The 27,129-nt window shown below is 53.8% G+C and overlaps 2 protein-coding genes across 2 annotated transcripts; one reads left to right on the forward strand and one right to left on the reverse strand.

Moving 5' to 3' along the window:
- Positions 1 to 654: 654 nt before the first annotated feature.
- Positions 655 to 2,856, reverse strand: LOC123927533 (collagen alpha-1(III) chain-like). Its single transcript, XM_045982211.1, has 4 exons — positions 2,810 to 2,856; positions 1,955 to 2,575; positions 1,576 to 1,792; positions 655 to 672 (listed from the first exon to the last, which is right to left on the reverse strand). Exons 1-4 carry the CDS (start codon positions 2,854 to 2,856, stop codon positions 655 to 657), a joined length of 903 nt encoding a protein of 300 aa, XP_045838167.1.
- Positions 1,846 to 23,618, forward strand: E2F2 (E2F transcription factor 2). The gene is made up of 7 exons (XM_045978805.1): positions 1,846 to 2,532; positions 7,934 to 8,039; positions 9,906 to 10,125; positions 10,780 to 10,938; positions 13,223 to 13,337; positions 15,239 to 15,431; positions 20,202 to 23,618. The coding sequence occupies exons 1-7, from the start codon at positions 2,281 to 2,283 to the stop codon at positions 20,477 to 20,479; spliced, it is 1,323 nt and encodes a 440-aa protein (XP_045834761.1). The 5' UTR covers positions 1,846 to 2,280; the 3' UTR covers positions 20,480 to 23,618.
- Positions 23,619 to 27,129: the final 3,511 nt, after the last annotated feature.

Here is a 27,129-nt window from a genome sequence, read left to right on the forward strand (position 1 = left end):
GATCCCTCATCTGTAAAATGGGGATAATAACAGTGCCTGTCCCAGAAGGGTGTTGTGAGGGTCATTACCAGCCCTATTTCAATAGTGTCTCAGAGACCTATGAAAGCAACCGAGTAGAAGCCTTGTCCGTAATTGATGGTTGAGAAGTGGAGTAGCGGCCTGCCCAGGGTTGCTCAGCTAGGAAGTGTGAAGTGGGACTTGCGCTGCAGCCTCCTTGCCACTAAATAGAGCTTTGTTTGATGAGTCAGAATACACTTAGCATGGAAAGAGGGCATGAAGTTCTCTAACTGGGAGAGGGGAGGCAAGCAGGGAAGGCTTCCTGGAGGAGGTGATGTTTAAGCTGGACCTTGAAGAACAGTGAAATATGTAGACTGGAATGAAAGGGTTTGCATACTGGAGATAAGGCCAGAAATGTGACCACAGCTATTTCTTGAGGTTCTTCGGGAACCAGGCTGTGTGCTGACAGCTGTACCTGATCTCATGAGATTTCCCCACCATCCTATGAGGTGGGTGTTAATAGGGTGAGAAAAGTGAGGCTCAGAGAGTTTATAAAACTTGCCTGGGGTCACACAGTTGGTAAAGCGACTGGGTCTGGATTTGAACCCAGTGCTGTCTGCTACAAAGTCTGGGCTCTTGATTGTCATGCATTTAGTGCTACGTCATCCTGGAGATCTGAGTATAAGGACCAGGTATGAAGCTGGGGACCAACTCTGGAGGGTTTTGAACGCCAGCCTCAGAGCCGCATAGAAATCATGCAGCACCAGGCAGGAATTGGCACACTTGGAATTTAGCTTCTTGCAGCTAAGGTCACTTCTTGGAGCCTAGGCATTTCTAAGCTGGAGAGACTGGGAATGTAAATGGATTATTGGCAATGAAGGTTTTGAATGAGGGTGGGAAGTTTTGTGTGTGACAAAAGGATTGGTTAGGAGAAACATGGAGATGTTCAAATATTTACTGAGTGTGGGGCTCTGGGAATGTCACTGAGAACAAGACATAGCTCTGCACTCTGGACCCCCAGCCCCCATCCAGGCCTGCAAGGGGCAGGCACAGCTTGGGAGGGTGGGGGAGAAAGCTTTTACTGGAACAAACAGGGGCTCAGAAGCTGGCCTGTCCAGATTTGACTGCAAGTTCTCAAGTCAGTGAATCTCTCTGTGATCTTGGGCAAGTTACCTAGCCTTTCTGTCTCTCCAGTCTTTACCACGAAGAACATCGTGCCTTCTTCCGGGATTGTTGGATTCAATGAAATAAAATAACTAGCAGGTTGCTTGGCATACTGGAGGCCCTCAGCAGGTGTTAGTATCCTCCTAAGATGAGTTATAAATATTAGGCTCCACCCATCGCCCCCCTGCCAGGAAAGAAAACAGGTTCCTGGCTTTTATTTTAGCGGGGCAGAAAAAGGATATAAAAGCATATATGCAAAATAATCAAAAGCCTTTGGCCTGGGTAATGTGCTGCTGGGTCCAGGCTCAGGACAGGACTCCGTGCCCAAATTCCCTCCCTCTCCCACTCCCCGCTCCCCGCCCCAGGGAATCCAGGCTCCTTCCTCAGCAAGCTCTGGCTGCTTCTGCACGGTACCGCACCACGATCCCAGCCTGTTTCTCCCGGGGGTAAGGCCGGCGGGCGCCCGGCTACAGGAGGTGTGGCGGCCCCTTTAAGCAGCGAAGCTCGTGTTGCAATCGCAGCCTTGGGAACCGGTCCTTTCCGGGGGGTGGAGCCTGTGCCAGTAGCGGCGGCCAACCAGAACGCGGCATTTTCCGCGGGAGATCCGAATTTCGCGGCACGCAGTTTGGCGCTAAAAAAAAAAAAAAAAAAAAAGAAGGAGGAAAAAAAAGAGGCAGAGAAAGACTTGGGGACCAGAGAGCCAGGCGAGAGGGAGTCGGTGCAATCGGCCTCCCTTCCCCGTCTGAGCGCATCGCCTCTCCTCCGAGCCCCCGGCGACCCCAGAGACCCCTACCAGGAGCCAGCCAGATCCCAAGCGCCGAGGCCTTTCGGGGGCGCGGGGCCGTCCCGGGTCGCCGCCGCCCTCGGGGTGGGACAGCCACTGGCCGTGCCGCCGCCGCCGCCGCCGCGGGGCGATCTCCAAGCGGGGATCTCCAAGCGCTGCTTAGCTCGGCCGCTGGCCAGGAGGGGAGGGTCCGGCCTTGCTCCGCAAGCGTCCATTGGCGGCTTTCCCCGGCCTCCGCGCCATGCCTCGGGCGGTGTGAGCCTCCGCGGGCTCCGAAGCCCGCAGGTGCCTGCGGGCGCGCCAGGCCGGGTTGGGGAGGGGGCGTTGCGCTCGCCATGCTGCGAGGGCCCCGGGCCCTGGCTCCAGCCGCCGGGCCGCCCTCGAAGGGACTGCACGGGATGAGCCCTACCGAGCTGTGGCCGCCCGGCCTCAGCAGCCCCCAGCTCTGTCCGGCCACCACCACCTACTACACCTCGCTGTACCCGCAGACTGTGCCTCCCACTGCGGCGCCCGGCACCTGCCTCGACGCCACCCCCCACGGACCGGAGGGCCAAGCTGTGCGATGCGTGCCGGCTGGCCGGCTGCCGGTAATGCTGGGGACCTCCCCACCGCCGCCCACCGCTTCTCCCTCTGCTTTTGCGGGTGTGGGAAAGGAGGGAGGGGCGCCTGGGACCCGGTTTGAACGAAGCAGGTCGAGTTGGGGAGGGAAAAGAGGGCTTTCAGCTTCCAGAACAACCCATTGCCCTGCATATCTGAGTTGAAGGAGCCCTTCATTTTCGGACTTGGGATGAAATAACCATGCATTGGAGTGGAATGAGCACTGGACTGGGAGTGCGGAGACTCAACCCACTACCCCCAGTGCACCGTGTGACCTTGAGGAAGTCCACGGAGCTGACATTGCCACCATTCATTCCTTCATTCTTTCATTCATTGTTTGGTCCAGAAACTGGTACTGGGTATCTACTATGGCACAGGTATAGGGCTTGGTCTGGGTGTAGAATGGGGACTTTAAGATGGGGGGCAAGGAGGGGGTGTCTCTCAGATCCAGTCCAGCTTGGACAGACTCTAAATGTCCTGTACAGCCGACTGTTTCCCAATTATCTGCCCTATGGCTCTCCCAGGCCCAGTCTTCCCTCCCAGACAGTCAGTAGCAGGTGCAGACTGGGGGCAGCCCCCTGGGTTTCCTATCCAGATGGACTTTTCCTTCCTCAAGCCCCCAGGCCATTGCCAGGGAGGGCCTTAAATGTGGTGGCACCAGGTACAGGGTGTGTTTTGTGGGAGTGGAATTCCTGCAGCCCTTGAGAATGGAAACAACCCTAGAGTAGAGGTGGGTGGGGTGGGAAAGGCCCTGGGGAACTGGGTGGTGGATGGGGAGCTTGGTTTCTGGCCCTGGACAAGTCTTGGCCCCAGGCCGGGCTTACATTTCCTTTTCTTGAAAATGCATGTGTCCATGGCATAGTTGGGCTAACTCATCTCAGGTCATTTCCAGCTCCTGGCCCTGGGTTTTGGAAAGCGGCTCCAGGGACAGGAGATGGGGGTGTTGTAGTTTGCCTCGTTGTGAGTGGTGTGGATAAGTTCAGGAACAGACAGATAAGACCAGCCCTCCCTGCCATAGAGGCATCTGGTCACACCTTTGTTGGTGGACAGGCATGGACCCCCCAGCCTTCCCCGGATGCAGCAGGCACAAGTCCCTGCTAGGGGAATCATGCTTTGCCCATGCTCAAGGCTTTAAACTTTCCAGAGCCCCTTCCTGCACGAGGGAGCCAGGGGTGCTATCCCATTTCACAGGTCAAACATCCAAAGATAATTGAGACTGGGTATCTATCTTTACGTTCAGCATTTTACAACCTCACACAATTTTGTACCCTGGGAAAGAAGAGGCCTTAGTAGCTCCAGGGAGAAGCTGAGGCACAGAGTGTGGGTATGATCTGTCCAAGGTCAGGCAAGGAGGTGTATGACCAAGGCTGGTGATCATTGGTCTCTTCAATGCAGCCTTGACTTTCTGCAGTACTGCCTGACCGAGGAGCTGGGTGCCCTGGGTGGGGGAAGGGGCTCAGTGGAGGGTGCAGTCTTCTCTGGCCAGCTGCTTTCAGGCGCCCAGGCGGGGTTTCAGTGGCTGCGTTTCAGTAACAGCTGTGGTTTTGAACTGCTTCCCTGCCAGAGGAGCCCGAGTGCATCTGTCTATAGCTCCCTCCCAGAGGGGCTCAGTGATCACAGCAAGAATGGTTCTCTTTTACTGAACGCCTCTCGTGTGCCAGGCACTGCTTGGCACTCCTCACATTCGTTATCTTGGCCAAGATGCTTGGGATGAGGTATCTTACAGATGAGGAAACTGAGCAGAGACGTGAAGTCACTTGTCCAAGTCACAAGCCAAGAAGTGGGAGAGCCTCCTTGCATCAGGCTGCCCTAAAGGCCTGTCAGGTCCAGAGCCCCCTTTCCCATCAGATGCCCTCTGGCCCCCAGCCCCATGGGCAAGCCTGCCCCCCCCACTTTACTCATTTTACCAGGGCGGGACCTGGAGCTGCTCCAAACCCAACCCTGGGTGTGGCTGCTTGGGTTGTGGCCAGGCTGCAAAGGGCAGGGTGAGTAGGATCTATTGGGGAGCTGCTGTTTAAAGGGACCTCGGGGATGGCAACCAAGTTCAGTGGCAGAATAGAAGCCTGAGCCCTGGTCTCCTCACTCGCTGTCTGGGGCTCTTTCCAGCACCCTCTGGGGAAGGCTTGGGATGTTCCTCTACGGAGTCCCTAGTCCAGCCAGGCACATTACGTGATCCTGTCTTATTCCTATGGGACTCTGTGAAGAGGGTGGGATTCTGCACGGTTCTTCTTCTTTTTGTCTGGCTTTTCCAAAGCCCCCCTGAGAAGCTTGAAAGCAAAGGAGCATGTTAAGGAACAACCCTCTGAGACGGGTCAGATGTGGAAATGCAGGCTGTTGGGTGGTAGGGCTGGGATCTGGAACACTTGCTCCTACCCCCATTGCCTAAATTAGGACTTGGGGCTCAGAAAAAGCCTGGCTTCATTCCCTGAGTGACCTTGGGCAAGTCACTTCCCCTTCCTTTGAGCCCCACCTTCGTCACCTTGCTGCCAAGAGTGGGGTTGCGTCTGGGCATCTCTGGCCCCCTCATTTCTGGGGCTGCCTCTTCTCCCGAGGGGTCGGTGGGGAGCTTGAATCCTAACCAGGTCTTTAAGAAATAGCCAAAGGGGCTGCCTCCTAAGAGGGTCCAGATTAGAGCAAATGTGCCTTTGCTCTTGGCACATGCCCTCTGCACTGCCCCCTCGCTGGCGCCCCTGCACCTTTAGTGATGGCAGCTTCCTTGTGCGAGCCAGGCACTTTGCTGCACTGTCGCTGGGTCCCCCGCCAGGGCGGAGCAGAGTATGCCCATTTTACAGGTGGGGCTCCAAAGGTCAACTGACTTGCTGAGCTCACCGAGCTAAGAAGGGGGGAAGCCTGGAGGGGAACCCAGAGGGATCTGACTCCAAACCCTTTGCTCTGGCTCTTCTTGGCCCTCATCTTCCTGGGCTTGTCCTCTGCCACCTCTGTTCTGTAGGCTCAGGCACATCCATGGACCGTGCCCCAAGGTGTCAGGGAGATGTCCTTAGATGAGGGACATTTTGCTGCTGGGGGATGCTTGAAGTACAGAGTAAGGGGAGGGACTTTAAGGGAAGGGAGGGAACTGGTATGTGTATATAAAGTAATGGGGGCCGGTGGGCACAGCCAGGCCTCGGCTCAAGTTCCAGCGAATTCTGGGGGAATGTGTGCAAAAGAGACAAGACGGCCTGGCATGTGGCTTTGGAGTCAGACAATCCTGGGTTCAAACTCTGGCTCTGCCCTTTGTCTGTGTGACCTTGGGTTCATGCCTTACCCCCTCTGAGTCTCCGTTTCTCTTCTGCCAAGAGAGATTGCCAGGACTGATGGTGCAGGACTGATGAGCACGTGATAGGCCCAGTGCAGATACTCCGTTCAAGGTCCTTCCTTCCTTCTGCAGGTAGTGAGGCTCTTGCTCGTGTTCCGTGAACTCAGCAGGGCCTTGCTCCTGTTGGGTGGGGGAGGTGGATGGCGTTGGGGAGACTCTGGGCTGCCCCACTTCTGCTTCGGGTAAAACTCAGCTTGACTTCTCTTCCTCTCCCTGCTCTTGGCATTCCTTCTTGAGGGATGGGGGAACGGTCCTCGGATGGTCAACCTCGATCAGGATTGATAAAGACATTGGAGTTCACCAAGTCCCAGTTACTTCAGTTGTTAAATGGGGCTTGGTGGTGCTGGGGAGACTCGGTGAAGTGATGAATGTTGGGGCTTGGTCCAGGGCATGTGGAAGTTCTCAGTGAGTGGCTGGGCCTTTCTCTACAGACAAGATAGGTCACATTCCCTAGAATCTAGGATCTCATCAGCTGAGAGGTTAGAAAAAGAATATGCCAGAGAGTCTTCAAGAGGAATGAGCAAGGACGTGTTTGAATCATGTCCAGGTCTGGATAGGGGTGGACGAGAGGAGCATTATATCCAGGCTCCTCAAACCAAGGAGCAGGTCTGGAATCAGTCCAGGAGGACTGCCTGGAGGAGGCAGGAGCAGGGAGGGGAGCTGATAGCCGGAAGCGCTGTCACCACTTCCCACACCTGTCAGCCCAGCTGTGCTCAGCAGCAGTTAGAAGTGTCAGACCCGCCAAGCATGACCTCACTGTTAAAGGTTAAAATAGGCCTCTCTGTCCCAGCCAGCTTCAGGGTGTCTGGGTGATTAGGGAAGAGGGAGAGGAAGGAAATGGGCTCAGGGGCCCCCTGAAGGGTGTGTCAAAGAAGAGGCCAAGCCTGGATTTCAGGAAGGGAGTCTGCATTTTCTGAACGCCTACTGTGTGCTGAGCTGTAGGGTGAGCACTTGGCAGGGGTTATCTCCTTGGTTCCTCCCAGTGGCCCCTCAAAGCAGGTGTTTTCTGCCTCATTTTACAGAGGAGGAAAGTGAGGCTCCTAGCTGTTGCGTACTTCCCCAGGTCTCTCTCTCTCTCTCACACACACACACACACATACACACACACACACATGCAGTGAGCCCACGAAGGAGCTGGGAGAGTCAAGTCCAGGCCTCTGACCTATGCCCCAGTGCCCCAGTGCCCTAGCCCTGCCCCTGCCCAGCCCTAACAGGAGAGAGGCCCCTTCCGGGCCAGTGCAGCTTCTGGGCCTAACTGGGGCCTGGTGGCTGCGGGGTGAGGAGCAGATGTCTGTGGTTCCATTTCCCCAGCAGGTGTTTCCCAAGCTTGGCGGGAACAGGCAGGGGGAGCAGGGGGACCTCAGCTGTTTGTCCTTGAGATGCAGGGGGAAGGATTCATTGTCTGCCCCTCTCAGCAAAGAAAGATTGGCAAATGGAGTCTATTCAGGACCCCCCCCCCCCCCCCCCGGGGCCCTTGAGCTGGAGCCCAAACATGGGGGTGGGGAATGTTTGCTCTGCTTCCCGATGTGGGCACCTCCCTGGGGTGTGGCACGGAGCCAGGAAGTCCCCTGGGCCTGGGCGGATGCCCAGCCCCACCCTGATAAGGGCCAGCTGTGGGGCTGTGATGGGCACCAGGGCAGGCTGGGCCAGCTGCTCGCAAGCACTTGGTGGGGCGGGAGGCGCTCCCCAGCCTGATGTGGTTTAGGTCCTACCCACCTCTTCCTCCCTGCTTCAGCCTCTGGGCGCGGGGGAGAGGGGGGGTGGTTGGGGATGGCGGATGTAGAAGTGACCTTGGGGCCTGTTATGACGGAACCCTGCGCCCTTGGCCAGACTGGCTTCGGAAGACTTCGAGTACCCGCACCTCAGGCTGAGGCTCAGGACTCCTTTCCCCCCCAAAAGCTCGCTTGGCCAGTCACTGCTGTTTCCTCACCAAGTGCCACGATGTTTTCCCGGGACTGGCGGTAAACGGAGGCACAGAAAGCAGCTGCCGGTGGCCTCCATGCTTTGGCCCCGACTCCGGGAAAGACTGAAAGAGGAATGATTCTCAAACTCTGCCTCTCTCTCCTCTCTCCAAGGCCAAAAGGAAGCTGGACCTGGAGGGGATCGGGAGGCCAGCCGTCCCTGAGTTCCGGACTCCCAAGGGGAAGTGCCTTAGAGTGGACGGTCTCCCCAGCCCCAGAAGTAAGCTGCACAGATGGGGCATCGAAGGGCAGGCTCAGGAGGGCGGCGGGAGGGGAGGGCAGGCAGGGGCAGAGGGCAGCGGCCCTACCCACATCAGCAGGAGTGGTATTTGTGGCACACTTCCCGGTTTACAAAGCAGCTTCCTCTGCCTTCTCTCGCGGGACCCTGCCAGTCGTCAGCACTGTCCCCCTTTCCCTGATGAGGCGGTCAGAGACTCAGAGCCTGAGTGATTTGCCCAAGGTCACCCTGGTGGTGGCGGGGAGGGGTGTGCCCAAGCGGGCACAGCCTCTCCCACACCACGCACCACTCTCGTGACCTCAACGTGGTGACTGGTATTTCACTTGGGAGCTTACTCATTTTTTAAAAAAAAAGTTTATATTGAGTTCAGTCTGACTTTTCTAAAACAGACTCCAGCTCCGAGAGGAGCAGGGCTAGTCGGGGTCTTTGTCCCACAGGCAGAGAGCTGAGTGAGCGATTCTAAGGGAAGCCTGGATTAGTCTAAACTGTGAAGATAATAGGGCTGCCTGGGGGGGGGGGGTGTCTTTCGAAAGCTAAGCTGCAGGAAATTTCTACTTCTGCCTCTTGATATGTTCAGTCAACATCCTGGTTCCAGCCGGAGTTTTAGAAACTTAGGTTAGGGAAGAACAATAATTTGGGGGGTCGGAGACCTCATAAAGAAGGTATGTCACTGGGTGGGAAGCATGAGGGTCGGGAATCTGGGCAGGGCTCTAGTCCCCCCTGCCGTGAGCCTTTGCTGTCTCTTCTGTAAAACAAAGCCCAGCTGGGTCAGGGAGGGCAGGAAAGCTGGCTCTCCTGTCGCGGGTAGAGGCTGCCTGCAACATTTTATTGAGAGACACCAGGAGCACTGATCACCCAGTAGTGTCTGCCAAGGGCCCCAAACATGACCCAAACCGCCTGTGTGCCGAAGGCCTGCCATCTGTATGTGACAGGGTCTGAAAGTCCCCTTCCGGAGGAATCTGACGCTCTCCAAAGCTCGGTTTCCAGAACTCTTCCGCAGCTAGCTTGCTGTAGGACTTTGCAAGTCACTTGATTGCCAAAGTCCTCTTGTGGTTTAAGATACAGCCGCTGGGATGTGGTCTTGTGACATCAACCTCATTAAGAAAGTCTCTTTTTTTCACGAACCTGCCCCACTTGGTATTACAGGACTGATTCCTTTCAGATAATCATTAGGCTACACGTGGAAAGAAAAAGCAAGTCGAAAAATGTGCCCGAGTCCCAGCCCATCATTCTCTTTCTCTCATTACCCTAATTCCAGATTGCTGGCAAAGCTGGCAGGAGAAGGGAATGCTTAAGAAGACAGACTCTGGAGCCAGGCTGCCTGGATTTAAATCCCAGCTTTGGCACTTTCTGGCTGAGTGAGCTGAGCGAATCACTTTCCCTGTCTGTTCCTCAGTAGTCTCATCCATGAAATGGGGATAGTTGTACAGCAGTCTCTTAGGGGGTTGCAAGGATTGAATTTGTTGTATATGGAAAGTGCTTAGGACAGTGCCCCTACACACAGTACTTGTCGTTGTTGGTGGCGGGGGTGTTGATATGGCTCCCTTAAGTTGTGGTGGGAAGGCGGTCTGAACCAGGAATTAGAAGAGGCTTGGTCTCCAGTCCTGTCCCTGCCCCTGACTGTGAGACCTTGAACAAGTCACGTTCCCTCTCCAGGTCTCAGGTTCCCTGCCTGGACAGGGGTGGCGAACGACCATGAGGTTTACAGAGCCTCGCGGAGCTCTGTAAACTGGAGAGTGGTTGTTCCTGTGTTCATGGGAGGGGTGGTACCTGCTAGGTCCCCATCCATGGACGAGGTTGCCCAGTCCGGCTCTCCCTGAGCGGTGACTGGGCCCCTTTCCCCCTCAGCCCCCAAGTCCCCTGGAGAGAAGACTCGTTATGACACATCGCTGGGGCTGCTCACCAAGAAGTTCATTTACCTCCTGAGCGAGTCCAAGGATGGGGTCCTGGACCTGAACTGGGCTGCTGAGGTGCTGGATGTGCAGAAACGGCGCATCTATGATATCACCAACGTGCTGGAGGGCATCCAGCTCATCCGTAAGAAGGCCAAGAACAACATCCAGTGGGTGTGAGTGCCTGGGCTGGGGCCGATGGTGCCCCTGGGTGCACGTGCCGTCGGTGAAGGGGGGGGGGAGGGGCACGATATCCAGCGGGTGTGGGGGGGCAGACACCCAGAGCAATATCCCATAGGCTTACATGCTGGGAGCTGAGCCAAGGTATTGAAGAGGGATTTCTAGAACATGTAAAGATTAAGAGGACCCAGATCGTCTTGAGTTGGGAACCCCAAGATTCCCCTCTTCTAGCTTAGCGAAGTCCCCTGGACCTGGGCTGTTGCAACTGACCCTCTTTCCAGCTCAGATCTGAGTCCTCCGGGCTCCTTTCCTCCTAGGAAGACCAGAGCAGACCTGCAGGGAACCCAGGCAAGGCATTTGGGGGGAGGCTGGGGTGTAGGGTGGACCGTGCCGAGAGTCCCTCAAAAGCGGGGTCAGGCTTGACTTGTCTCTTCTCCCTGCCCAGCCCCGGAACTTCAGGTTCCATTCCCAGCGGCTCCCTGCCGGCCAGGCAGGACCACTGATTTGCACAGCCCGGGAGGCTAATGTAGACCAGGCCGATGGCCCCATTCTGGGGTTTTGCATGGTCTGGGTGGTCCGCGCGGCAGCTGTAGGGTTGGGGCCCCTGGATGTGGACTGAGACTGACGCTAGGGGACGGCTCTCTTCCCAGAGGCAGGGGAATGTTTGAAGACCCCACCCGGCCCGGGAAGCAGCAGCAGCTGGGGCAGGAGCTGAAGGAGCTGATGAGCGCGGAGCAGGCCTTGGACCAGCTCATCCAGAGCTGCTCTCTGAGCTTCAAGCACCTGACGGAGGACAAGGCCAACAAGAGATATCCTGTCTGGTGGGGGGTGGGGCCCGGCTGCATGCTCTATCCATCCTGAGTTCGTGCAGAATCTCCCCAAAGGGGCAGTCTCCCTTGGGGTCTGTCATGCCCGTTCTTTTCCTTTTTTCTTTTTTAGAGATTTTATTTATTTATTTGACAGACAGAGATCACAAGTAGATAGAGGTAGGCAGAGAGAGAGGAAGGGAAGCAGGCTTCCCGCTGAGCAGGGAGCCCAATGCAGGGCTCTATCCCAGAACCCTGAAACCATGACCTGAGCCAAAGGCAGAGGCTTAACTGTCTGAGCAACCCAGGCACCCCTGGCATGTCTGTTTCTGCCTTCCTCGGTGGCTTCTCCTCACAAGTCTATCAAAGCTACTCTCATTAGAAAAGTAAGTGCAGGGGTGCCTGGGTGGCTCAGTGGATTAAAGCCTCTGCCTTTCGCTCAGGTCATGATCCCAGGGTCCTGGGATCGAGCCCCACATCGGACTCTCTGCTTGGCAGGGAGCCTGCTTCCTCCTCTCTCTCTCTCTCTCTGCCTGCCTCTCTGCCTACTTGTGATCTCTCTCTGTCAAATAAAAAAAAAAAAAAAAAAAAAAAGTAAGTGCATTTCTTTAAATCTGGAAGATGGAGAAAAGAAACAGTTGCTGCCCTAACAGAGCCCTCGTTTCTTCCCTATACACAGGGTACGTGTTCTTAAATATAGCGTGGGCCTGGTGTGCACAACATTTTATATCGTGCTTTCCTCTATTTAGTATATCACCATCGACAGGAGTTGGGGTTTTTCTTTTTAAGATTTTACTTATTTCTTCGACAGAGAGCAAGAGAGAGAGTGAGAGAAAGCACAAGCAGGAGGAGCAGCAGAGGAAGAGGAGAAGCAGGCCCCCCGCTGAGCAGGGAGCCCAATGTGGGGCTCGATCCCAGGACCCTGGGATCATGAACTGAGCTGAAGGCGGAGGCTAAAGCCACTGAGCCACCCAAGTGCCCCCATAGACAGTTTTTAATGTTGCTACAAATCCTTCCTATTTGCTTGATCCACATGGCATTGTTGCTATTGGACCATTTTTTACAAAAGCACCAGCCTCATGTGATTTAACCTTGTGTTTAGAATGATTTGAGACTGTCTTGCTCAGACTATGTTCTGGTTTGTTGGGAAGGCCTAGAATCAACATTTAGTTTTTTGTTTATTTATTTATTTTTTAATTTCTTTATTTGAGAGAGAGAGAGCGAGCTCAAGCGGGGGGGGGCAGCAGGCAGAGGGAGAGGGAGAAGCAGGCTCCCCACTGAGCAGAGAGCCTAACATGGGGCTCGATCCGAACTGAAGGCAGCTGCTTAACCAACTGAACCATCCAGGCGCCCCTAGAATCAACATTTAGATCGATTTGAGATTTCTGCTTTTATAAAGCAGGATTGTGATGAATATCTTTGTACAGAGAATATTTTCCTATATTTTTTACTTATTTCCTTAGATTCCTAGGATTAAAATTATAAACATGGACTTTGCTTAGGTTTTTCTTTTTTTTTTTAAGATTTTATTTATTTATTTGACAGACAAAGGTCACAAGTAGGCAGAGAGGCAATCAGAGAGAGGAGGAACAGGCTCCCTGCTGAGCAGAGAGCCTGAAGCGGGGCTCCATCCCAGGACTCTGAGATTATGACCTGAGCCGAAGGCAGAGGATTTAACCCACTGAGCCACCAGGTGCCCCTGCTTAGGCTTTTCATACATTTTTCCCACATGGTTCCACCATCTCATTGGTTTTTGGATCTCACCTTGTATTTTCAGAAGGATGCCAGGCATTGGAAAAATGTAAAAAAGTAAGGCAGGTCTTATTACCTGCTCAAAGATAATGATCTAGTCTGAGAGATAAAGTCTTTTTTTAAAAAATGTTTTATTTATTTATCTGAGAGAGAAAGAGAGAGCACAAGAAGGGAAAAGAGATAAGCAGACTCCCTGCGGAGCGGGAAGCTGGATGCCGGGCTCGATCCCAGGACCTCAAGATCATGATGTGAGCCGAAGTCAGACGCTCAACTGACTGAGCCACCCAGGCTCCCAGGATAGTCTAGAAAATGGACAAGAGGCACCATTTTAAAAAATTAATTAAAAAAGTGATTTGTACTCCCATTTGTTTTCTAAAGGGATCCAAGGAAGCTTACGAAGCTAAAAGAAGAGGTAGTCATTTTTGGTTATTTGTAAGCTGTGGAAGGAGTGAGAAAGACATGTTCAGAGGCTTTGCCTGGCAGGCTAGAGGTTTGAATTTTGACCAGTTACTTCTCTTGACTCTCGTGCCCCTACACTGGCCTACGTGACTTACCAGGACATCCGTGCCGTTGGCAACTTTAAGGAGCAGACGGTGATCGCTGTCAAGGCCCCTCCGCAGACAAGACTCGAGGTGCCCGACAGGAACGAGGTGAGAGGGGGAGCATTCGGCAGAAAGAAGGTTAAGGAGGGTCCCAGGCTGCGCTGTAGGCTCTGTGCCTGGCCCTGCCTGGCCCCAAGCTTCCCTGAACCATTCTGGTGCCTATAGCACGATTGGTGGTCCCTGAGCTGGGGCAGCGACGGCAGGAGCTGGAAAGGACAACAGACGTCAGCTACTGGTCTAAGAAAATCTCCGCTCTTTCTGCACCCACCAGCCCCTGCACTCCTGTGCCTGCACGCCGTGGTACTGGTGGCTCACCGTGATCCCTTCTCGCCTAGGTTAAAGACCCAAGTTCTTACTACCTCCCTCAGAGGCCCTCTGGGCTCTGACCTCACCAGCCTCTTCTCTCATTATGTCCCATTGTACCTCTGCTTTAGCCCCTATGACTTCTCTGCTGTGTTGCCACCACACTAAGCTCATCCCCAATATAACACATTCTGCGGCTGCTCCCTCCAGCTGGAATGCTCCTCCCTTTGACTGCCTGGTTTACTGCTATTCGTCCTACAGGTCTCAACTCAAACCTCACTTCCTCAAGGAAGCCTTCCCAGATTACCCCCACCCCCAACCGCTCCCAGATTTCATAAGTACCTGTGCTTTTCTATTGCACTTACCCTCCGTTTGCTGGGAGATACGGGTGATTATGTGATGATACTGTGCTTCGCCTATTAGAGGGTTAGTTCCACAAAGACATGCTGCACGCCTGTGGTACCCCTGGCCCAGAGCTGGACATGTCCTTAGTGCCCGAGAAGTAAGTCGTTTAATGAAAGGACATTAAGATAAATGGGGCCTCACCCCTGCCTTGAAGGAGCTCAGGACCTAGTGGGGAAAAGACCCAAGGAAGCAGTCGTGTTGCCATTTATAGATGTAAGGCGCTTCAAGGGCCCAGAGAAAGGACAGATAGAGGAAGAGCCCATAGACGGTTACAGGTATTGGGTCCTAAAGAATGACCAGGACTTTCGTCGGGGGAACAGGAGTAGAGAGAGGGCCCTGCAGGTGCACTGGGGAGGAGACCTGAGTGCGTGTTGGAATGGCAGGTGTGTATGATGGCAGGAGGGAAGAAGCAGGGGAGGGAAGGCCAAGTATGAGGACTCCTGGTTTTATAAGCAACAGAAAGCCAAGTCCAAACGGCTTAAGTCAGGGGTGGAGAGTGGAGGGGACTGTGGGGAACCAAGAGACAGGTCCAGAGGGAAGATTTGGAAATTGCAGGCAAGGCTAGACACTTCACTCCATGCTCTCCGTCTTTCTCTGCCATTCTCTGTGCTGTTTCCATTCCTAGGTGGGCTTCCCTCTTCCAGTGGCAAAGGTAGCTTTCATGATCCCAGCCCCGCAACCCCAGTGGGAAGGGAGCTTCCATTTCCAAGTCCAGCACGAGTCCTGGGTCTGATGCTCAGGACCTGAGCTGAGTCGTGTGCTTCCCTGAACTAGTCACCATCGCTTCCTAGAAAATGGACAAGAGACACCATTTTAAAAAATTAATTAAAAAAGTGATTTGTACTCCCATTTGTTTTCTAAAGGGATCCAAGGAAGCTTACAATGCTAAAAGGAGAGGTAGTCATTTTGTACAGACCCTCCCGGCCTGCTCCCCAAGCTCGCCCACTGGAGCTGGGAAAGGTGTTGTCCCTCCAAGCTATATGACTCGAGAGTGGCAGAGGAGTGGTTTCCCAAGGGAAAATCGACATGTTCTCCCTCACAGAAGGGAACCTGGGGGGCCAGACAGGCAGAAGGAGCAGATGTCCCCCTCGGGTCAAATGGGGCAAGCGTGGGGGCCCAGCTCAGGAGTGTAGCTTTCTTACATGGATGGTGGGAGGCCTGGGTGTCCATGCATTCGGCCAAACCCATGAGTCAGTGCCTGGCCGCCCAGAGTCGTGACCTGGCTTCTCTTCTTCCTCTAGGAGAACCTGCAGATATACCTGAAGAGCACCCAGGGGCCCATCGAAGTCTACCTGTGCCCAGAGGAGGTGCAGGAGCCCGACAGTCCTGCCAAGGAGCCCCTCCCGCCGACCTCCACTCTTGGCCCCAGCCCTGACTCCACCCAGCCTGGCAGCAGCACGGACCCTGGGATGACAGAACCCGTGGCATCCCCAGGTAGGACCATCTGTCCAGAGGAGCAGCAGGTGGGAGAGCACGCAGCCTTCGAGTTTCCTCCTCCACGGCAACATTTGTTGGGCCAGGGGAAGCTCGCACTTTACACTTTATAAAGCCTGTGTGTGTGTGTTCTTGTCTCAGTCGGGAGGCTGATGCGGCTCTGGGCTGACGCTGCTCTGGGTCCTGGGTTTGAATCCCTGTGCTTCCAATTACCAGCTGTGTGACCTTGGACAAGTCATTTAACCTCTCTTTACCTTAGCCTCATCTGTAAGTTGGGCAAAGTAACAGTGTCTGCTTCATAGGTTGTGAGGATTGAATGGGAGCTACAGATTTTTGGAGGAAGGCTCAACTAAGATTTTTTAAGTCACAGCTATATAGTGGGTACGTCTATGTTATCACATTACTTTTCACAGCAGTTCTTTTTTTTTTTTTTTTTTTAAGATTTTATTTATTTATTTGACAGTGACAGATCACAAGTAGGCAGAGAGGCAGGCAGAGAGAGAGAGAGGGAAGCAGGATCCCTGCTGAGCAGAGAGCCCGATGCGGGACTCGATCCCAGGACCCTGAGATCATGACCTGAGCCGAAGGCAGCGGCTTAACACACTGAGCCACCCAGGCGCCCCTCACAGCAGTTCTTGAGGTAGGCATTATTGTTCCCAGTTTAGAGATGAGTAACTGAGGCAGAGAGGTGATGTGACTCGCCCAAGGTCTCCTTGGGCAACAGAACTGTGTCTTGACCCTCTGTCTCTACACACCTAGCCCAGTCCTCTCTCTGTGAGGCTCGGAACAGATCAAGGAAGGGGTTCCTGACCGGAGCAGTTCCCCCTTTCTGGGAGGTGGACTGTACAGCTAAAGCTGGCTCTACCTGGCAGCAAGTAGCATGAGGCAGTCATCAGGGAACAGAGAGGCGGGAGAGGTCTCGGGGAAGGAGTCCAGAAGGAGTAGAAATGGGAGCCTGGGAAGGCCCTTCCCCCAGGATAGTTTTTCCTTCTACTGAGATCACACAGCAGGTCAGCCTGACACATCCTTTGAGGCTATGGAGGCCAGTGTTCAACTTTCTGGTTTTTTTAGCTCCAGAATTCTCTTAAGTAGAACTCCAGTGTTTAAAAAAAGCAGAGTTCAAACTGGTATGATGGAAGAAGCTTGGTGGGGCGTCCACAGAACACGGGCTGGATTCCATTTCTTTAACTCAAGGGTCCACAAACTATTGCCTGCAGGCCAAATCTGGCCTGTTTTTAAGGGGCCTATGAGCTAAGAATGGTTTTCATGTATTTAAAATGTTGGGGGGCAAGAAGAAAGTGACTGTGTGACAGAGACTGTAAGTATCCTGCCAATCCCAAAATACCATCTGGCCCTTTACAGAACTTTGCTGAGCCGTGATCTAACTCAGCCCTTCATTTTACACATGAATAAGCAGAAGTTCAGAGAGGGTAAGTGACTTCTCTGAGGTCACACAGCAAATTGGAGGCAGAGCTTGGACCAAAGCCCAGACCCTCAGCTCTTCTCTGGTGATCTCTTCTCTGTCGGGCTTCTCCCTGCACCAGCCATCTGTCCCTCCCGGCACGTCCCAGGGCCTATCTCCCATGCCAGACCTATGCCGCACCCTGTTTTCTCTCCTGCTTCGCTCTGCCTTCTCACTCCACTGTCAACATGTGCTCGGCTCTCCCAGTTAGAGCCACTTTACTTCAGATGTCCTCTGAGACCCGGGGCAGAGTCGGGGGCGGGGAACCCTCCAGCATAAGTAAGGGTGAGGTTTTTACCTCAGTTTTACTGATCAGTCGTGCTCCTGGAAGGAGTAGAGGCTGATGGAGTGCTTGGCGGTGGGGCAGCCTAGGAGCCAGCTCTGTGCCATGGGTGCCCCCCTCCACCCTTGCCGTGTGGCCTCTTAGTGACATCCTTGGCAAAGGGAACAGAAGGACAGTTCCTGGAAGGGGCACACACACACACGCACACACACACTCTCTCTCTCTTTCACACACACATACTCTTACACAGTTTCTCACACACACATACACACTCACACTGTCTCTCACACACTCTCTCACACATTCTTTCTCTCTCTCACACGCAGACACATACACGCAGTTCTTACGTGAAGCAGAGCCATTTTGAGGTCTGAGCGCCAGGGGCCCCACGCAGTCTGGGGACCCAGGTTCTGGCATCACCAGAGGGAATCACTTCCCCTTTGGGGCCTCAGTTTCTCTCATCTGTCATGGAGGGGCTTTGGATATGGGTTGTCTCTAACATCTCTCCAGGCTCTCACATTCGGAGGTAAACGTGAATGTTGCCACCGTGCAGGAGCCAACGCTGGGAGCCCGGGCTTGAGTTTGCAGTGTCACCTGCTGTGACTTGGTGACTGTAGGCGGGACACTTCGGCCCCTCTGAACCTCTGTTCGCACATCTGTAAAACTGGGACGCATAAAACTCCCGCACGATTTCTGGGTGGGTTACAGGCAGTGAGACAGCGTGAATGTGATTTTTTAAAAAGCTTCTGCGAACCAGGCGCCTGCTCTGTGTGGTCTGGAGATAGAGCGTGAGTCTGAGCCGTCAGAGTGGGCACAGATACGAGAGAGCAGCTCCCTCCTGGGTGTGATAAGCAGCGCGAGAGAGCAAGGTCCCGCCTGCAGGGGCTTCCCCACGCGGGTTATCTCCTTGCTGTTCAGCTGGTCAGGGAGGTAGCGCCTTCTTTCCCCTCCTGAGAAAACTGAGGTTCCTGGTTCCTGGCAAGGGGTGGGCCTGGGGTCCGAGCCTGGGACCCCCGCCACTCCCAAGCCCAGCCTTTCACTAGAACTGCAGGCCTCAGCAGCCCACTAAAGAAACAGGCTGGTTTTTTCATTCACGTACATTTAATTGGCTCCTTTGAGCCTCAGTTTCCTCATCTGTAAATAGGGGTCCCAGTATTACTTCTTGTGGGGCCCCTTGAGGAGGTGAAACACCCCTGTCCTGCAGAGCAGGGCCGGCCATGGTAAGCCTTTGGTAAACCAGAGCTCTTCTTATTTTTATTTATTTATTTATTCCTTTATTTATTTGAGAGAGAGAGAGCATGAGAAGGGAGAAGGTCAGAGGGGGAAGCAGACTCCCTGCAGAGCAGGGAGCCTGATGTGGGACTCGATCCCAGGACTCTGGGGTCATGACCTGAGCCGAAGGCAGATGCTTAACCCACTGAGCCCCCCAGGTGCCCCAGAGTTCTTATTGATGAGGGTTTTCTCCCTGCACCTATCACTGAGTCCTCTCAGCAACCCTGCGAGGCGGGGAATGCGTGTCCCCCTTTTAGAGGTGAGGAAGCAGACTCGTCCACATTAAGTCACTTGCCCACAGATACACGGCGAGTAAGAGGCTGATCAGGCAGGCGGACACAGCAGCTCGGCTCTGTTTTCCAAGGAATGCTTGGTTGGGGTTTAAGGCATGACTCAAATGGTGAGATTCTGGGCATCAGGATATACTTGGGGGGGATTCCCAGCACCCTATTCCTCGTCGCTGTATAGGAAGTCGCCCTGTGACATCTAAGGAGAAATGAGGTTGGTGTGCTCGAAGCAGCCGAGCCAGTGTAGCTGGAGAGGCTGCGTGTGAGCAGAAGGAGGCGGGACAGAGGGAACAGAAAGGCCAGCGGGTGCTACATCCTGTGGGGCGATCTCAGTGCTGGTCAAACTTGGATTGTCTTCCAAGCCATTTTTAAGCTAGAGCACAAGGGTCAAGGCAAGGTGACTAGGAAGAAGTGTCTCGGTGGGAACGACGGGCTAGACCAGGGTCACAGCACTGGAACTTGAATGGACTGGGTGCTGGGGAAATGGCAGGATTTTTTTTTTTTTTAAGGTTTTATCCATTTAGGGGCGCCTGGGTGGCTCAGTGGTTTAAGCCTCTGCCTTCGGCTCAGGTCCTGATCTCAGGGTCCTGGGATCGAGCCCCGCATCGGGCTCTCTGCTCAGTGGGGAGCCTGTTTCTCCCTCTCTCTCTGCCTGCCTCTCTGCTTACTTGTGACCTCTCTCTCTGTCAAAAAAAAAAAAAAAAAAGATTTTATTTATTTATTTGACAGACAGAGATCATAAGTAGGCAGAGAGGCAGGTAGAGAGAGAGGGGGAAGCAGGCTCCCCGCTGAGCAGAGAGCCCGACGCGGGGCTCGATCCCAGAACACTAAGATCATGACCTGAGCCGAAGGCAGAGGCTTAACCCACTGAGCAACCCAGGCGTTCCAGGATTTTTTTTTTTTTTTTTTAAGATTTTATTTATTTACTTGACAGAGAGAGTGAGAGAGAGCACAAGAATGGGAGGAACAGAGGCAGAGGGAGAAGCGGGTTCCCCATTGAGCAGAGAGCCTGATGCGGGGCTCGATCCTAGGACCCTAGGATCATGACCCGAGCTGAAGGCAGAGGCTTAACACCACTGAGTCACCCAGGCACCCCAGTTTTTTTCTTTTTTAAAAGATTTTCATTATTTAGTAATCTTTACACCCAACATGGGGCTCACACTCACGACCCTGAGGTCAAGACTCGTGTCCTCTTCCAGTGGAGCCAGCCAGGTGCCCCAAGCCCGTGGGAGTTGGAGACCAAGAGGTCCCACCTCCTTCAAGAGGTGGGAGAATGGGGCAGTGGCTGGAGCTGTGCTGGGAGAAGGAGCGTGTCCCCTGCCATTGGGCGTGAGGCAGGTTCGGAGAGAGGAGGATGCCCAGTCATCCAGGGAAGGGGTCGGGGAGGGCCATTCCTGGGCTCTGAGGTCTGACCAGAGGCTTTTGGGCACCAGGTCTAAGTGTGACCTCTGTCTGCTTGTCTCCAGCACCAGCGCTGACTCCCCAGCAAGTCCCGCAGCCGCCGGCGCCCCCGCCCCTGCCGCTTGTCCCCCTGGAGGCCACCGACAGCCTGCTGGAGCTGCCGCACCCACTTCTGCAGCAGACCGAGGACCAGTTCCTGTCCCCGAGCCTGCCGTGCAGCTCTCCCCTGATCAGCTTCTCCCCGCCCTTGGACCAGGACGACTACCTGTGGGGCCTGGACGGGGGTGAGGGCATCAGTGACCTCTTCGACTCCTACGACCTTGGGGACCTGCTGATTAATTGAGTGGCCTTGCCTGTCCCAGGAACCCGCCCTTGGCTCTACCTCTGCACAGATGGACAGGCCCTCTGCCCGCGCAGGGACGTGGGACACAAGGTGCTGCCCTAGGGATGGGGGGGCCTCTTCTCTTTCTCACCACCCCCCCTCAGCCAGCTGAAGCTATCTCAGAGAGGGGGTTTGGGTGAGGAGTGTATTAGGGGTTGGGTCCTCTCTTTCCTCACGGAAGCTGGGCCTGGGAAGGCCCATCCAGCTTCTGACCTCTGACGTCTCACATGAAGGGCCACAGGTGAGGCAACCAGGTCCAGGGAAAGGCCCTCCCCTCGCCTTTTGGAGGGGGTGAATTAGGACCCTGAATTTATCAAGAAGCACTTAATGCCTTTGTATTTATTTCAGGTTGAGTTTTGTTTGTTTGTCTTCCTTGAGTTTTTAGCAGGGAGATTGTTCTAGTTTCTAGTAAGACTTCTCAGATGGGCCCAGTGCTGTCCACGGTCCGAGGGCAGCCCAGGGCTGCCTGGGCCCCAGGCCAGTCCCCGATTTCCCTGTAGCCGTAGGCCGGGTCTCTGGGGGCTGTCCAGTCTGCTAGAACGCTACTTGCACTTCGGCCTCGTAATTCTAGTAAGTGGTGACCACAGGCCCTTTGGCTCCTCCTGCCCATCTTCTCCCGCTGAGGCACCAGCCTTGGGTTCCTGGCCTCTTCTGTCCCAGGGATGGTTGCAGGGAGCCCTCCTGGGGGAGGCGGCATCAAGGCTTTAGGTGCGGAGACCCACTTCCTGTGGAATTCCCTACCTCTCCATCTCCTTAGAACAGGAAAAACCACCTTCCGGGGAGTCAGCACTGAAAGGCCCCCCTCCCAGGGAAACACGGACAGGAATGTGGAAGCACTAGAGGGCTGCTGAGGCCCTTTCCTCCATTTGTGCCTCTGCTTGGGACAGGGGCTGTCTTACCCCGAGCACCTGGGAGGGAGTGGCAGCCCTGCATAGAGAAAGGTGGGGTTAAAGCAAGAAACTGCCAGAAAGCAGCCTGTCTGGAAGCTGCTGTTATCATCCTCCCCTTCCCTGGAAGGATTTGTTTACTGAAGGGAGTAATTCTTTTAAGGATCTCCTCTTCTCTGCAGCTCTCACACAGACCCCCCTGCACCCCAGGACAGAGGTGACCAGGGCTTGGTGGCATTTTAGCTCCTTTTGTCACCGGAATGCCGAAGGGCTGGCAGGAGTCTTCATTGCAGACCAGACCTTGGCCCTGATGGGGAGACGGGCTTATGTTACCTCTTCAAGAATCCTGAGAAGGATTCTTGCCCTGGCCTGCCCCCCGCCCCCAGAGGCTTGACTGTCCCACAGTGTCTCTGCAGCCCACTTGGGTGTGAGGGATGAGGTCAGCTCTCTTCCCCGCCCAACATGGGGCCGGGCTGCTCTGGGCTGAACCAAGGCTGTGGCCTCTGGAGAGAGGCAGCCAGGGATGGTGGTCTTAGAGGCCCACCACCTACCCTCAGGGAGCTAGGTTTCCTCAGGGGCTTGGCTGGGCAGCACTTTTTTTTTTTTTTTTTTAAAGTTTGTAGCATTAAGTTGGTTTTAAATAGGAAGTTGGCCTCATGGGATGGCTCCTGAGTTACCCAGAAGCCGGCGTCTGAAGCTGGGGATGTGGGCTTCTGTGGGGGTGGATCTGATGTCGCATGGGGACAGGGGTGCCTTGTCATTTTCACAACTTCCCGGGCCTCTGACTGTGCCCACTCAGGAACAGCTGTCCTGCTCTGGAAACAGGGTTAATTTTGTAGACTTTACAGACATGCTGTTGGTCCCCCTCTCCAGATACTCACAGGGGTGTCATCAGAAGCCTGCTTGGAAGCCCTCTATGTCCAGGGTCAAGGGACTACTTCAGCCCTTGGGCAGGGGACAGGAGTGTTGCTTGGAATCCTGTTGGGGGCCTGTGGGGCCGAGATGGCTTCCCTGTTCTGAGGTGTCTGGGTTGCCATTTAGCTATGTCCCATCTCTGAAGACAGAGACGTTTGACTTCCATGCCTTTGGCTCTGTCTAGAGTCTTCTCCTAGAATTAGAGAAAAGAGAGATGAGGCCTGCAGGACTCACCGGGAACGGGTTTACTAGTAAAGTCTGGCCAGAATTCAAGCTCGTTCCCCAAATGCTGGGCCATGGTGCTGGACAGAGGGGCTGCCCCTTGGGCCCATGGTCTGTATCCTGAGTAGCTGTCCCTGTCCTGTGCTATCCCTTCCATACCCTGCCTGGCCCCCGGGGCTGGACCACCCAGGCCAAGCCTGAGGCCGTAGTGGGGGTGCTGACAAGCTCACACCTCTTCCTTGCCAGTGACACTTGAAACCTCTCAGGAGTTGCATTAAGAGCTTTGAAAATGTCTGTTCGATGGTATTTCCTTTACGGGCCATGTAACTTTAGAACTAGGGTGGAAGCAAAACCACTTTTCTTTTTGAGGTACGTTATTTCTTCCAGGACATTTCCCAGCCCCACACGCAGCCCCCAAGTCACCTGTGTCGCACGGGGGCACCAGAGGCTCGGGGGCTCCAGGGAACTCAGTAGCGTAAAGTTGTGGAGGTTCGGCCCCGCTCCCGTGTCCCTTCCCATGAAACGTGTTCGCTAGAGCAGCGTGAGGTCCCTTCTCTGTGGCAACGCTGTGGTTGGACCAGTGTCGTTGTGGGAGGACAAGGAGGGTAGTGAAGTTCCGAAAGCTGGTTCTGAGAGTGTTTTGACTTGACTTTCCCTCCCCGAGTGTTCTCAGCCTCAGTTTTGCAGTGTTTAGCTCCTAGTAAAAGCATCTGGGTGTTCCCGCGTCTGAGCGTCGTGCGGCTTGTAGTGAAAGCCTTCTGGGGTTGTTTGCAGGCAGCTGCCTGGTGCTCCTCTTGGTGTCCCAGGGCCCCCCCCCTCCCCCGGGGACCCTGTTCTTCCACGAGGACCCTCGGTGACCAGAAGCCCAGCCGGCCTGTGGGCTCCTGGGTGAGGGAAGAAGCCTTGTGTATGGCAGATGTGTCTTGAGGGTGATGAGGCCCAGGCCACCTGGTCCCTGTGCAGGGACTCTAGACAGGCCACTTCCCTCTGGTCTGGTTTTACCCCAGGTCCTGCCTTGATGAGCACCGTGTAAACCTCCATGTGTTGTGATAATCGGGCATTAAATGACAACTCTGGACACCTTGATTCTTGTGCTTTCTGAAGGTCATTACCAAGCATGGGTCTGGTCCTCCCACATGGAAGGTGGGGACTCTCCTGACCGCCTGGCTGATTTCTCCCCAGAAATAGCCTCCCTTTCCCACACTGGCTTATTACTGAGCCTGAAATCTCACCACTAAGACACTGAAAAGTTAGCGGGTCGAGAATGTGAGCCCCTCCCCTCCTCCATCTCCATCACCTTCCTCTCAGCTGGATGGTTTGGAAAGCTTGCGACCCATTTTTCGTCCCATCCTTCGTATCAGCAGTTCTCAAAGTGGGTTCCTCAGGCCAGCATTACCCGGGAACTTGTGAGAAACGCACATTCTCAGGCTCTACCCCAGACCTTCCGAAACTCAGGGCAGGACCCAGGATCTGTGGCTTAGTGAACTCTTTGCTACTGAAGTTTGAGTACTCACACCCTCCCAAACTCAGTTCTGATCGCGTCTCTCCCGTTTAATGGAGGGCCCCTCTCTGCCCTCGTGACCCCTTCAGCTGGCATAAAATTACATTTGCAACATGACTAGTGGCTTCCCCTACCTCTCCAGCCTCACTCACCACTCCATCCCACCGCCCATAGCCACACTGGACTTCCTAGTTCCTGAAAAATGTGTTTTTCCTCTGCGGGGCCTTTACACATGCTCTTCACTTCGCCCGGCATGCCCTTCCCTCCATTTCAATTGAGCAGGTACCTGCTTATTCCTTGAGGCCCCGTTCAAGAGCCTTTTCTTATAGAGTTTTCTTACATACTAACATGTAACCATTAATACTTTGGACACAGATGTTATTTACGGGCTATTGAATACCTACCATGTGTTAGGCACTGAGGAGACAAAATAAAAATAGCCCCCATCCTTAGGATGTTCGTAACACAGGCGTGTAAAAATATAATTATAAATAAAGTGATAGTTGCAGTATGATACATAATGGGGGGGGGGGTGGCGGTCATTAGGAAGGCTTCCTGGAGGAGGTGAGGCCCAAACTAGGACTTAAAGGATTAAGAGGAGTCACTCAGAGTTAGGCCATATGAGGGGTGGGAGATGTCCCTTCCAAGGAGAGCAATGAGTATCTTCTGTCCTGTCGTTCAGCAGACAGGAGAGGCTCATGGACCATTGCCTGCTGCCCGAGGTCAGCCAATTTGGAGCCCTTGCCGTAGGAAAGCCCATGGAGCCAAAGAGATTGACACAAACCCTGAGGGCAGTAGGAGAGGGGGATTAGGTTGGAGGGTCCTGTTAAGATGGTTAGGGGACTGTGACTAAGAAGAAGGGTGTGGAACTTGACACCAAGAAGTCAGTTTACAGGGAAGACTTGAAGACAATCTCACCCAGGTGAGTTAACCCAGGGCCAAAGCTTGGGACATTAGTAAAGACAAGGGAACATAAAAAAGGTGTCATGTACTGAGCCTTTTGGGTGTGTGGACCCAGAACCCTGCTAAATCCGCCACACATCATGATCTCCCTGACTTTGTGAAGTCTGTTATTATTACCACCACTTTATAGAGGAAGAAACAGTGTATTTCTTATTTTTTAAGAAGATTTTTATTGGGGCGCCTGGGTGGCTCAGTGGGTTAAGCCTCTGCCTTCGGCTCAGGTCAGATCTCAGGGTCCTGGGATAGAGCCCCACGTCGGGCTCTCTGCTCAGCAGGGAGCCTACTTCCCCCTCTCTCTCTGCCTGCCTCTCTGCCTACTTGTGATCTCTCTGTCAAATAAATAAATAAATAAAATCTTAAAAAGAAAGATATTAGCTTATTTACTTATTTATTTGACAGTGAGAGAGGGAACACAAGCAGGGGGAGAGGAAGAGGGAGAAGCTGGGTTCCCGCTGGGCAGGGAGCCCGATGGAGGGTTCGATCCCAGGACCCTGGGATCATGACCTGAGCCAAACGACTGGGCCAGCCAGGCGCCCCTGAGGAAGAAACAGTTTAAATCAATTCTCAGGTAACCCTCATACTTAGCTGGTGGGACCATAAGAGGCTACCACCACTTGGAAAGCATTTTGTCAGTTCCCCCAAAAGATAAATCTACTAGGGCCTTTGGGGGGCTCAGTCAGTTAAGCATCCGACTCTTTTGATTTCAGTTCGGGTCATGATCTCAAGGTCGTGGGATCAAGCCCCTCATCCAGCTCCGCACTTACCTGGGAGTCTGCTTGAGATTCTCTCCTCTTTCCACCCCTCCCCCGGGGCTTGCTCTCTCTCTCCCTCTCTCTCTGTGTGTCTTTCAAATAAACAAATAAATCTTAAAACAGATAAAACTACCATAGGACCCAGGAATTCCACCCGTAGGTGTTTACTCCAAAGAAATGAGAGCATGTCCATGCAAAGCCAAGACTTGCACATGAGTGTTCATAGCAACATTATTCATAATAGCTCCACTGGAAACCTCGAAATATCCATCCATTGGCGCTTCTGAGTCGAGTTGCAAAAATCCACAACAAGGGATGCCTGGGTGGCTCCGTCGGTTGAGCGTCTGCCTTTGGCTTGGATCATGATTCCAGGGTCCTGGGTTGGGGAAACGCAAGGGTCTCTGCTCAGCAGGGAGCTGCTTCTACCTCTGTACCTTCCCCTGCCTGTGCTTTCCCTCAAATAAATAACATCTCTTAAAAAAATCTGAAAATCAACTAATGTAATGTACCCTATCAGTAGGATGAAGGATAAAAACCAAATGATCATCTCAATAGATGCAGAAAAAAAACCAACCAAACATTTAACAAAATCCAACACCACGTAGTGATTTAAGAAAAAAAAAAAGGGGGGGGCGCCTGGGTGGCTCAGTGGGTTAAAGCCACTGCCTTCGGCTCAGGTCATGATCTCAGGGTCCTGGGATCGAGTCCCGCATCGGGCTCTCTGCTCAGCAGGGATCCTGCTTCCCTCTCTCTCTCTCTCTGCCTGCCTCTCTATCTACTTGTGATCTCTCTCTGTCAAATAAATAAATAAAATCTTTAAAAAAAAAAGCCCTCATACAGCTGAAACTAATATAGTACCATATGCTGACTATGCCAGAATTAAAATGAAGAACTAGAAAGAAAGGAAGGAAGGAAGAAGGAAGAAGGAAGGAGGGAAGGAAGGAAGGAGAGTGAGAGGAAGGGAGGGAGGAAAGAAAGAGGGAGGGAGGGAGGAGAGAGAGGAAAAGGGGAAGAAAGAAAGGAAGGAGGGAGGGAGGGAGGGAAGGGAGGGAGGGAGGAAGGAAGGGAGGAGAGAGAGGGGGAGGAAGGAAAGAAAGAAAGAGAGAGGGAGGGAGGAGGGAAGAAAGAAAAAGGAAGGAGGAAGGAAGGGAGGGAGGGAGGAGAGAGAGAGGGAGGGAGGAAAGAAAGAAAGAGAGATGGAGGGAGGAGGGAAGAAAGAGAAAGGAGGGAGGAAGGAAGGGAGGAGAGAGAGGGAGGGAGGAGGGAAGAAAGAAAGAAAAAGGAAAGAGGGAGGGAGGAGGGAAGGAAGGGAGGGAGGAAGTAGGGAAGAAAGAAAGAAGGAAGAAAGGAGGAAGGAAAGAGAAAGAAAGG

Source organism: Meles meles, chromosome 1, assembly GCF_922984935.1.
Source record: "Meles meles chromosome 1, mMelMel3.1 paternal haplotype, whole genome shotgun sequence".
Taxonomy (NCBI): Eukaryota; Metazoa; Chordata; class Mammalia; order Carnivora; family Mustelidae; genus Meles; species Meles meles.